The following is a 12791-nucleotide window of genomic DNA, read 5'->3' on the forward strand; positions in this document are numbered from 1 at the left end:
AACATACTGGTAGACCAAGGAAGACATCAAAGCGTCAAGACCGGAAACTTAAAGCAATATGTCTCCAAAACAGGAAATGCACAACAAAACAAATGAGGAACAAATGGGAGGAAACTGAAGTCAATGTCTGTGACCGAACTGTAAGAAACTACCTAAAGGAAATGGGATTTACATACAGAAAAGCTAAACATAAGCCATCATTAACACCTAAACAGAAAAAAACAATGGTTACAATAGGCTAAGGAAAAGCAAATGTGGACTGTAGATGACTGGATGAAAGTCATATTCAGTGATAAATCGCGAATCTGCATTGGGCAAGGTGATGATGCTGCTACTTTTGTTTGGTGCCGTTCCAATGAGATTTATAAAGTTGACTGCATGAAGAGAACATGCAGATTTCCACAGTCATTGATGATATGGGGTTGCATGTCAGGTAAAGGCACTGGGGAGATGGTTGTCATTACATCTTCAATAAATGCCCAAGTTTACGTTGATATTTTGGACAGTTGTCTTATCCCATCAATTGAAAGGATGTTTGGGGATGATGACATCATTTTTGAAGATGATAATGCATCCTGCCAATAGAGCAAAAACTGTGAAAACATTCCTTGAAAGAAGACACATAAGGTCAATGTCATGGCCTGCAAATAGTCTGGATCTCAATCCAATTGAAAATCTTTGGTGGAAGTTGAAGAAAATGGTCCATGACAAGGCTCCAACCTGCAAGGCTGATCTGGCAACAGCAATCCGAGAAAGCTGGAGCCAGATTTATGAAGAGTACTGTTTGTCACTCATTAAGTCCATGCCTCAGAGACTGCAAGCTGTTATTAAAGCCAGAGGTGGTGCAACAAAATACTAGTGATGTATTGGAGTGTTCTTTTGTGTGCTTGTTTTTCATGATTCCATAATTTTTTCCTCAGAATTGAGTGATTCCATAATTTTTTCCCTCTGCTTGGCTTGAAACAAATTACCCTTACGGAGTACCACATTTTTAATCTTGATTTCTTTTAGTGTTTCTTAAAGCCCTAAAGTTGCCATTTGAAATGACTTTAGTTTTGTGCCATGTCTGTGATCTGCTTTTTTTCAACAACATTAAACAACTGAATGAACATCCTCCGAGCCCAGTGATTCCATAATTTTTGCCAGGGGTTGCATATACTTTTCATTCTATCAGCTAAAAAGTGTCTAGATTTGGATTTTACAATCCAAATATAAGGTACAGGTGCAGACATATTATACAGCTGATTCTGAATACATAAAAGATACAACCAAGTATTTGACGGAGCTGCTGTCCATCTTCACATTCCCCCTTTTCTTTACTGTATGGGATATCACAAGTGTAAAAGAGCTCCAGAAATCCCCAACAAAGAGGTCAGTCCCCAGCTTCAACCCAGCAGCACTGTCCACAGCGTTCCATATGTACCCAACAAGCTTATAACATTAGAAGCCAAATTTTCGGTGCATGATGAAGGCTTTACTTCTGCCATCTACAATACTTGGGGTACAATGACAGCTGTATTTACTAAGACTTTACAATGTGACCATTAACAAGAATGAAGCCTTCCCATAAGTAAAATTTCCACTTATAAAACAAGGACTCCTGTATCCCATAAAAATGAAAGTGTACAGGCTATTTTGTTAAGAAAAGAAATTGGAAATCAAACGAGATCAAAAATGTTTTAATGCAATGTGATGGCGCAGGTGATGCCTTAGACAGTCATAGCAGAGAACATAAAACTTCTCTAAGTTTCAAGAAATTGCAAGCAGAGAAAAATAAAATGCTAACATAAAATGCAGGAAGACCGTACACTTAGCATAAAGGATAGAGATCTCAGAAATGAATTCATATAGCTAAAAATCAAAGACCAGATTATCAGGATTATTTGAACATTGGTAATTTGAATTACAAAGTTCCATTTGGAAATCTACTTACTGTACAAGACAGGACACCCTCCAAAGTATCTAAAGAACAAGTTTACGTCCAATGCGGCACTGGAGAGAATAAGTTTCAAAGTTGGATGTTTCTGAATTAAATCTCGGAGTTTAGTTAGCAGGAAGTCGCTGAACCGATCACGTTCATGAACTTCATCCTATTACATGAAATGAAATTGAAAACAGCTCAGCAGCCCAATCAAAATAAAGACATGATGTGGAAATTGCAATAAAGTTCTCATATTGTGTCAGCTCTCTGAATTAGACTGGTGAAAAAGTAGTGCCATCTCTGCATTTTCTATGGTGAGTCCGGCTGATTCTGACAGTCTGCTCCTCACTCCTGCAGCTGCTTACTTTGCAATGATGTTTTAAAACGTCAGTACAAAGTAAAATGCGGACCTCCAGTACAAAGTAAAATGCGGACCTCCAGTACAAAGTAAAATGCGGACCTCAGCTTCTTTCTCTGCAATGATGTCTTAGAATGTCACTGTAGAGTAAAATGCGGACCACCAGACAGTTAAAGTCTATGTCCAGTTCAGAAGCAGTTAAAGAAGTTCTCCAATTTAATAAATCGCTAGGATAAGTCAGGAGTTTAAGCTGAGTGAGTGTCCAACTTCTGAGATCTCCACTGATAATTAAAAACAAGGGGCCACAACACCAGCAAAGTGACTGTTTTTGTTGCCCAGAGGTGCCTGTCCACTGCTGTACAGGGGAACTGCAGCTCAAATGTATTTTAGTGAATGTGACCAGATATAGTTTCCTGCAAAGTGCTAACTTCTCCCTGTTCTCAGGATTGATGAGGGCCGTAGAGGTCAGACCACCACCAAAGTGAAGGCATGTCCTAGCAATAAGTCATGATTACTTTAAAAAAATAATACCCCTTTGAACATATTTTATGCAAAGTTAAAAGATTACATATTTGTCTTATTTTAAAGGGACTATCCAAGCTATAATTAAAGGGGTTGTCCACTACTAGGACAACCTCTTCTCAATCTGAATGTTTGCTTCCATAAAAATAAATACACTTAGACTCACTTCCCACGTTGGCACCGTTCCACCGGTGTTGGCGCTCGCATACCCAGGGCTCACGTGCGTTTTTTATGACACATGAGCCCTATGTCCAACCGCTCACTTTCTCTTGATTATTAATACACCCAAAGGCGGGGACAGTGACACCCGCGCCGATTGGTGACATGGCTAACGTGTTATAACAACTGCATGTGATCCCAAGGAAAGTGACTGCCGACACCAATGGAACAGGGCCGGCACTGAAGGGGAGTAGGAGCGTGTTTATATTATCGGAGGTAAACATTCAGATCCATTCAGATCAAGAAGGGGTTGTTCAAGTAGTGGACAAAACCTTTAATTTATTAAATCACCAGTATTAATGCCATTTCTTTATATGATTTTTGCAATGCAGTCATCTGACCGGTCCCCCACTGACCCCAACTTGTTTCTCCAAATGAAATGTCACATATACTACTGCCCTGAAGGTAACATCACAGGGGAATAGACCAGAAGGCTACAGGAGGTGTCCAGGAGCAGAGCCAGACCCAGAGGTGAGGGAGAGGACATTCAGAGATACAGAAGAAATTAAGAATTTTGGAAAAAGGAGATTTTTGTGTACTCACCGTAAAATCTCTTTCTCTTAGCCTCTAATTGGGGGACACAGGACCATGGGTGTTATGCTGCTGTCCACTAGGAGGCGACACTATGCATAATCTGAAAAAGATTAACCGTGGCTCCTCCTCTGCAGTATACACCCCTGGACGGCGTCAGCCTTCTCCAGTTTTGTGTAAAAGCAATAGGAAGAACGTAACATGGATAACATAACCATGCCTATAAGAAGGCAACTATGTACGAGCTCAAGAAAAAAAACAATAGGAGAACTCAACATAACAACGGACCGGAACAGGGAACAGGGTGGGAGCTGTGTCCCCCAATTAGAGGCTAAGAGAAAGATTTTACAGTGAGTACACAAAAATCTCCTTTACTCGGTCGCCTCATTGGGGGACACAGGACCATGGGAAGTCCCAAAGAAGTCCCTGGGTGGGAAGCAATGGACGAATATTGTGTAGACAGGATCCTATAATTGGGGCACCGCCGCCTGCAGAATATGTCTACCCAGGCTTGCGTCTGCTGAGGACTGGGTATGAACTCTGTAGTGTTTGGTAAACGTGTGTAGACTAGTCCAGGTGGCAGCTTTACACACTTGTTGTGCCGAGGCCTGGTGCTGAATGGCCCAGGAGGCCCCTACCGCACCTGTAGAGTGTGCAGCAATACCTGCTGGAAGAGGAGAATTTTTGAGGCGGTAGGCCTCTTGTATGGTGGATTTGATCCACCTGGCAAGGGTAGCTTTGGAAGCTGGTAGACCCTTGCGGCCGCCTTCCAGAAGAAGGAAAAGAGAATCAGACTTCCGGAAGGGCGCAGTCCTAGACACATAGATACGTAATGCCCTGACAAGGTCAAGTGTATGCAGAGCCTTCTCCACTCTATGAACCGGGACCGGACAGAGGGGTGGCAGTGAAATTTCCTCATTGAGGTGGAAGTTGGACACAACCTTCGGAAGGAAGGATGGGACCGTACGGAGAACTACCTTGTCCTGGTAAAAAGCCAGGAAGGGTCGTCTGCAGGAGAGTGCTGTCAGTTCAGACACCCTGCGTAGCGAGGTGATTGCCACAAGAAAAAACACTTTCTGGGATAAAAGGCGGAGTGGGACTTCCCTAAGGGGTTCAAAAGGTGTTTCCTGCAATGCTGTCAGCACCAGGTTGAGATCCCACGTTTCTAGTGGTCGTCTGTAGGGGGGAACCAATCGGGAAGCCCCCTGAAGAAATGTCCTTACTTGCGGCTTGTTAGCAATGCGCCTCTGAAAAAGCACTGAGAGAGCTGACACCTGGCTCTTAAGGGAGGCCAGGGACAGTCTGGCCTCCAGACCCGATTGGAGAAACCCAAGTACCCTGGGGAGGGAATAAGGGAATGGGATCTGGCCATGAGATTCGCACCAGGTAAAGAAGGCTTTCCAGGTACGGTAATAAATTTTAGCAGAGGTTGGCTTCCGTGCCCTGATCATGGTTCCAATGACGTCAGGCGAGAATCCCGCCAGGGGACGTCTGCTGTGAGCTGCACGATGTCGGCGTACCATGTACGCCTGGGCCTGTCCGGTGTGATTAGGATGGTAGGAACCCCCTCTTGCTTGATCTTCCTCACCACTCTGGATATCAGGGGGAGAGGTGGAAAAATGTACAGGAGCTGGAACTGGGTCCAGTCCTGAACCAGGGCGTCCACTCCTAGCGCCCGCGGGTCGTGTGTTTTGGCCATGAAGTTGGAGACCTTGGCATTGAAGTAGGATGCCATTAGGTCCACGTCCGGAGTCCCACAGCGATGGCAGATCAGGCAAAAAACTTCGGGATGGAGAGACCACTCTCCCGAGTCCATTCCTTGCCGGCTGAGGAAGTCTGCTTCCCAGTTGTCCACACCCGGAATGTGGACCGCAGAGAGAACCGAACCTGTGTCTTCCGCCCAGTGGAGAATGTGTGTCACTTCTCGCATCGCCTGGGCACTACGGGTCCCCCCTTGGTGATTCACATATGCCACAGCCGTGGCATTGTCCGACAGCACTCTGATGTGAGAGGCTGCCAGTAAGTGATGGAAGGCTCTCAATGCCAGGAGGATGTTGATGTGCATGGTCGCTTCTGCTGGGAACCACTTGCCCTGTGCTCTGTGGTGTAGGTGTACCGCACCCCAACCCATCAGGCTCGCGTCGGTAGTCAGAACCTGCCATTGACCCGTGAGAAAGGATTTCCCCTTTGTTAGTGAGGTTGGCTTGAGCCACCAGTGCAGGGACCTCCTGGTTGACGACGTCAGGTGGAACTCCCTGTCGAGAAAAAAAGGGTTCCTGTCCCATGACTTGAGGATGGCTAGTTGGAGAGGCCTGAGTTGAAGCTGGGCAAATGGGACCGCTTCTATTGCCGCCACCATCCTGCCAAGGACTCTCATGGCAAACCGGAGAGATCGAGGGGGTTTGCTGAGGAGGGTGCAAACTCCTAAACGGAGAGTCAGTGCCTTGTCCTTGGGAAGGAGCACCAGACCCCTGAAGGTGTTGAATAACATTCCCAGGAAGGTCAGAGACTGACTTGGGGTTGGTGATGACTTTTGTAGGTTGACTAACCAGCCCAGGCGACTCAGAGTGTCGATTGTGATTGAGACGCTGAGCTCGCAATCCTTGAAGGTGGGAGCCTTGATAAGGAGATCGTCCAGGTATGGAACGACTACTATGCCTCTGGAGTGCAGGACGTCCATGGTGGCTGCCATGACTTTGGTAAACACTCTGGGAGCCGTGGCGAGTCCGAAAGGGAGAGCCACGAACTGGTAGTGGTCCTGGTCGATTGCGAACCTGAGAAATCTCTGATGGGCGGGTGCAATTGGTATATGCAGGTATGCGTCTTGTATGTCTATGGAGGTGAGAAATTCTCCCTTCTCCATGGACGCAGTGATGGACTGAAGGGACTCCATGCGGAAGTGACGTACCCGTACATATTTGTTGAGCTGTTTTAGGTCCAGTATTGGCCGTACGCCGCCTCCTTTCTTGAGGACTTTGAATAAATTTGAATAGAACCCTCGGAAGCGCTCGGCCGCGGGGACCGGTACTATGACTCCAGCTTGAAGAAGCGAGGAGACCGCTTGGTGGAAGGCACGAGCCTTGGCTGGCGGTTTTGGGGGAACAGAAAGAAATAGTCTGTTTGGTGGGTTGGAAGTGAACTCTATCTTGTATCCCGAAGACACTAGTTCCCTGACCCACCTGTCTTCTGTAATAGGCAGCCAGACTTGATGAAAGAGCGAAAGACGGCCGCCTACAGGTGGGGTGTCTTCCGGAGTCCGTGAGTCATGATGAGGAGGAAATCTGAGATTTTCCTCCTTTGAACTTTGACTGGCCTGCTCTTGACTGCCAGGTCTTGTTCGACTTTTGCGTCGACCGCGAGTTGTCCCTGCGTGGGGCGCGGTTGCTGTTTTGTGCTGGTCGCGAGACGCACCAGTCCGAAGAGTTCCGAAAGGATCGGAATCGAGTTTGGTTACGCTTCTTCTAAGTGCGTTTGGGCTTCAGTTGGGGGAGAGAGGTACTCTTACCCCCGGTGGCGGTAGATATCATCGTGTCCAACTGTTCACCAAAAAGTCGACCACTGAGGTACGGGAGGTGCGTGAGGGACTTCTTTGAGGCTGCGTCTGCTTTCCATTCCCGCAGCCAGAGGATACGCCGAATCGTGATGGCGTTTGATGCTATCCCCGCGGCCCCCCTTGCAGAATCCAGAGCTACATGAAACATGTAATCTGCTACAACTGCTATTTGGGCCGCTTGGTCCGACAGCTCAGGAGCAGATACTTGTAGGCCAGCTTGTAAATTTTGGGCCCAAGCCAGGATGGCCTTGGCAGCCCAAACTGAAGCGAACGCGGGAGCCAGGGAGGCCCCTGCGGCCTCGAAAATTGAACAAGTCATGCGTTCTACCTGCCGGTCTGCTGTGTCCCTGAGGGTTGAGCTATCTGGCAGTGAAAGGAGAGACTGTGCTGCTAGCCTAGAGACTGGGGGATCCACTTCAGGTGGATCTGTCCATTGTTTGGTGACCTCCTGTGGGAAGGGGTACCGCGCCTCCAGATATTTGCGATTCAAAGGAAATCTTGTGTCCTGGTGCCTCCGGGGGCAGATCAGAAATGTCCAGCACCCGACGGATGGATGAGATTACATCATCAACTAGCGCTGTATTGCTAGGGGGGGATTGGGATTAGGGACCCTTCAGTTTCCTTGTCTGAGTCGGAATCCCAGATGTCTTCCGAATCCTGTGTATCGCTAAGGCGCCTCCTGCTGGGTGAACTGTGGAGATCTGCATTGTCTGTCCTGCTTGCGTCCTGACCTAGACGTGGATGTGCCCGTGCTTGCGTCCTGACCTAGACGTGGATGTGCCCGTGCCGTCATGTCCCTGAGTGGAGCTCTCCCTTTGCTGGGTAGCGTTCATAGCCGAGGCATGACTCTGCAGAGCCTGAAGCAATGTGGATGTGAGGTTATCTATAAACTGTCCCATTCCAGCGTGGCATTAGACACCGAAGCATTGTCAGGGGCTTCTTGGGGCTCTGGCACAGCAGTCTGGATGCAGTCCTGCCAGTGCGGGTACGTGCTGCCACTGGGGACAGTATTACTATACGCTGTACAGAGTGCATAATAGCAGTCCTGCCTGGTTCGCTTGGACCTTGAGCCCGACATAGTGCACAGGGGTGGCTATGCAGAGGGCCCTGGCTATGAAGAGGAGCTTATAGGATTCACAGCCGAGGGAAAAAAAAACTCCAGCTGTGATCTTACCCCACCAGTGTGCTTCTAGGTCTGGCGCCGAACATCCACAGTCCTGTGCCTCCCCGGAGACTGGCAGGCCTAGTCTGTATCTGCCGACCGGTAGCTGCAGGGTTAATTCTTTTTCCTGCAGCAGATAATGGCTGCCGGAGTAATGCTTAAGGAAGAAGGGGGGCGGAGAGCTGAAAAGGGCGGCAGTTGCTGTTAAATCGTGCCCTTTCAGTCTGGATCCGCCCCTTCTATTGCACTGTAGAGTGTCATATTTGTCCTCCGGGGGGCGGGGCGGGGGGGGCAGAGAGGGGGTGGCAGCTTCGGCTAGGCCGGAGCCGCGGTCTAAATTAGATGCCTGATGCCCCAAGGGGCTCCAGGCCGGCGTGGAAGTCCGGTAGGAGGCCGGATCTGAACCAGACCCCCGCGGATTTAAAGGCAGGATAGCGGTGGGGGGGGGGGGGGTATAAGCGAAAGGGGGGCCCTATGAAAAGTCCCCCTGAGGCACCATAGACCTGGTGCTGCCGCAGAGACAGAGGCCTGTGTTGTGCCATGCCTGCCGGCACTCCCCCCTGGCCCCGACAGGAGCCCGCAGCAGGGCTGGGGTCCCTGGATTCAGCTGTAGTGTGCTGCCTGTACAGGCCCTACCTGAGGCGTTTCAACCTAACCTTTATCCTCGCCTCGACCTCAACCCAGAAACCAAAAGGAATTGGGGAAGGAGGGGGGGGGGTCTCGACTTCGAAACAGCACCCGAGGGGCTGGGGAAGGAGCGACATGGTGAATAGCCATCTCGACTTCAACTGTGCACCCCGTAATAGGGGGCAGAGGAAGGAGCCATGCCAGGAGTCTCGCAGGAGACCCACTTTTCTTCATCTGCAACCCCGTCGGAAAAAAACGGAGTAAAAGTTTTAGGTGTGCCTCCTATGCGACACTAAGCAAAAACTGGAGAAGGCTGACGCCGTCCAGGGGTGTATACTGCAGAGGAGGAGCCACGGTTAATATTTTTCAGATTATGCATAGTGTCGCCTCCTAGTGGACAGCAGCATAACACCCATGGTCCTGTGCTCCCCAATGAGGCGACAGAGTAATTTTGTTTTTGTGTAATTAATTAAGCAATCAATTTTTCCACGAGGCAGCAAAAATATACATCTTCATGAAAAATTACAGAAAAGAAGGCACCTGTATATACGTATAATCATCCATGATTAATATATCTAACAAATAAAGTATTAAATAAAACTCTGAATCACATGCATAAATCATACCAGCAACTGTAATGCTTACATAACATGGGAACATAACTGTGTCCTGCTTATACTGTTGTGCACTAAGGAACAACCAAAAAATCACTGCACCTGGATTTACAGGGCAAAACGAGAGCAATAAACAAGACTGATAAAAACTGTCATGTGACACTAGCCACATTTTAATTATTAGATCGATGGTGATGGATTTGATTGTGGCAGGAACATTAATCATCACTTCATGAGACAAAACAAATATAAAGGCTTCATTTACAATACACTGCATGATCCCAACCGCGTCAGTTCACCACTTACAAGCTCCTAGTTTGTAAGCCACAGCAGATCTGACGTCCATCTGCTTTACAGGTAATTATCGCTGTAAATATGGATTGGATTTTTATTTACAATGCTTATTTCTTTTACCTAATGAGAAAACTCCAGAGCTGCCGCTTTATAGAGTGCTTTTATCATTTAGGAAACAGGAGCAATATAACATTACTATGGTTTTGTGTGTTAACCACTTCTAGAAAGGGCACATTTTAGTTTTTTCATAAGTGTGGTTTTTAAAGAGCGGTAAATTATTTTCTCGTTCGGATATTTAAATCATCTTTACATCTTTTTTTTGTGAAACATGGGGCATAGTTCTTAATGACGCTGTCATATTCCCCTTTTTTTTTTTTTTTTTTTTAATACTTATAGCGGACAGTATTGGTGGTAAAATATGGAAAATATTTCTGACCACAAAAGACTACTAAAATACATTCATAAAGTTTCCCCTGTCTGTAACAATTATTTTTATATATCAGAAACTACTGGGCAGGGCTAATAACAGTGATCTGGAGTTGCAGCATTTTTTTTATTTTTTACTTGCATTTTACTTAATCATTTTTTATTTATGTATTTTTTCATTTAGTTCACATACTGTGCCCCACATATGGTCAAAAAGGCCTTCAGGAGGCATTTCAATAAATATTTTTTTCTTATTTACCCTGTAACTGGAGTTAGTACATTAGCCCCAGTTATAGTAGAAATGCAGCCTCCTGGCTGCTTATCAGAGCCGACTGGGTCTCCTAGGACCCAGCAGCACCTAAGCCCTCCTTACACCCAACGAACAAATGACCTGACCACTGGTTGTTGAGGAAGAAATGCAGTTAGTGCTGTGTATACACTGATATGGAAGGTATAGTCGGTAATAAACCATCTGTGCCGCCTTCTCTATGGGAAGTCTCGCTGTCTCTGACAGGTCGGTCCCCGCTTCTGCAGCTGCATGATCGTGTGCAGTGCACTGCAATGCAGCAACATATGGGAGCGTCACTGCAGAGTCTAACGCAGACCGCCAGAACATTTATCGTCTATAGGCAGTTCGGAAGTACTTAAAGATCAGCAGAAATAAACAAACTCAATAACCAGGATATCAGATGAGCCCTACAAATCTGCAGCATATATACATTGGGTGCAAATTAAGGACACAGCGAACGCCATAGTTAGGAGAATAAAATATATAATAAACATAGAGGCCGAAATTATGCTGGTAGATAATAATCTGACTCTGCCAGTAACACGCCTTGATGGGCGATAATAGTAAGATGTCAATGTAAGCGAACTATCGTAGGCTTTCATAAGAATGATTGTGCACAGAATTGTTCATTCTTCGCGGTTTCTATTACCATCAGCAGCACTTATTGAGCCAGTATAGATTACATATTATTTAATTTTTGAGACCAGAGACCAAATGAACCTGATTCACCAGGACTTTCTGTAATATGTACATTAATTTAAAGAAGTAAATTAGCTCTCCTCCAGAAGGAAAGAAACCCTCTAGTGCCACCTGTACTTTGCTGTTCTCTAAAGGTGGCACTAGATAGAAAGTCTTCTTTCTGGAGGGAAGACTATTTGCATTGCCTGAAACATTTTCTACACCAGCTGGATCCGAAACAGGAGAATTAGTATTTCCTGAAGGAAGGGAGAGTAAAATAAGATTATTATACTGTAGATGAAGAACACTAGCTATAATGGAAGCATGAAACGAACAGTAGTGGGGATTAATAATCTGCAAGAGACAGACTATGTTGAAGCGCATTAAAAACATGTCTAAAGTTTGCAGCTACATGCTGTATACTTAATTTTTATAATGGGATTCAATGCCAACGCATGCCACATTATACCTATGCAGTGGAATATATGTTAGGAAAATCCTGTCAATGTGTATGAAAGTGAAAAATGATGTGACAACTGAGCCTTACTGTGAATGCTAAAAAAGCTGGAGGCTGGCGATATATTACATTTACAGCCCTTCACCTCTTCTGAATGAAGACCCCTATCTACATCCTTTTTCTAGCTACTGATGGGTGGAGGGGGTCACATTGCACAGACCCCAACCATCAAAGTATTTCATAACTGGAAGTCACCTTCTATCATTCATCTGCCTCCAATTTATCAGCATTATATTAATATTCACAGTGCAGCTGTAGCTAAGCAGTATATCTTACCACAATGACGTGAGTTACTGTTGAAAGTGTAGTATCTCCAGCCATCAGAGTACGCAAGAGATCTCCATTAGTGCAAAAGGTGAGGAGCGTCTTTGGAGAAACCCTATTTAAGAGAAAGCAAAATATTTGTTTAATTTAAATGTTTTAAACAGAACAATTTATGAAATTATTTTTTATATATTGTAGTAATGTATATCTTGTGGTGTCAATAATTCCAGACGTTCTACAACTCCATGACGACACCATTTAACCTGTTGCTGAAGGAAATCTTTATTTTTTTTACCTTGGTCAAATCATTATGTAGCTCCCACTCATATAATCCAAAAATATCTGTAACCCATCACATCCTGGACTCCACAAGACCGCTGAAGGCATCCTGTGATATCTGCCTTTAAGATAATAGCAGAAGATCCTTTTGGTCTTGTAAGTTATGAGGTGTGGCCTTCAGGATTCAGCTTTGTTTTCCAGCATATTTGGCAGCTGCTCACTCAAAATGACATTAAAATAATTTGGAGGCCAAGACAACAACCCAAACTTTTTGTCATAACCTTCAAACTATTCCTGAATAAAGGCTGCAGTGTGGCAAGGTGCCTTATCCTGCTGAAACAGGCAACTTCTACTAGGCAACACCACTGTCATGTGCTTGGCCTGCCATCATGTTTGGTTATATGGAACATGTCAACATAAACATGAGTGCAAGGACCCAAAGGTTTCCAGTGAAATACAAGCAGAGCATCACACTGCCTCCACCAGCGTGCCTTCCTCATATACTCCATCTTTATTGCAGGTAAGCAAAGCACACAC

The 12791-nt window shown here is 45.9% G+C and overlaps 1 protein-coding gene across 3 annotated transcripts in view; it reads right to left on the reverse strand.

Annotated features, from left to right (window-relative positions):
- The window catches only part of LOC141261631 (3'-5' RNA helicase YTHDC2-like), a 190200-nt gene that overhangs the window by 73816 nt on the left and 103593 nt on the right, over positions 1 to 12791 (reverse strand). For all 3 annotated transcript variants that reach the window (XM_073676231.1, XM_073676229.1, XM_073676230.1), the window contains 2 exons: positions 11988 to 12090; positions 1934 to 2090 (listed from right to left, as the gene is read on the reverse strand). In XM_073676231.1, the coding sequence (XP_073532332.1) occupies positions 1934 to 2090; positions 11988 to 12090 (260 nt within the window). The remainder of the gene's footprint in view (positions 1 to 1933; positions 2091 to 11987; positions 12091 to 12791) is intronic.

Source organism: Phyllobates terribilis, unplaced genomic scaffold, assembly GCF_046119375.1.
Source record: "Phyllobates terribilis strain yellow unplaced genomic scaffold, ASM4611937v1 Scaffold_1__5_contigs__length_1240528914, whole genome shotgun sequence".
Lineage (NCBI taxonomy): Eukaryota > Metazoa > Chordata > Amphibia > Anura > Dendrobatidae > Phyllobates > Phyllobates terribilis.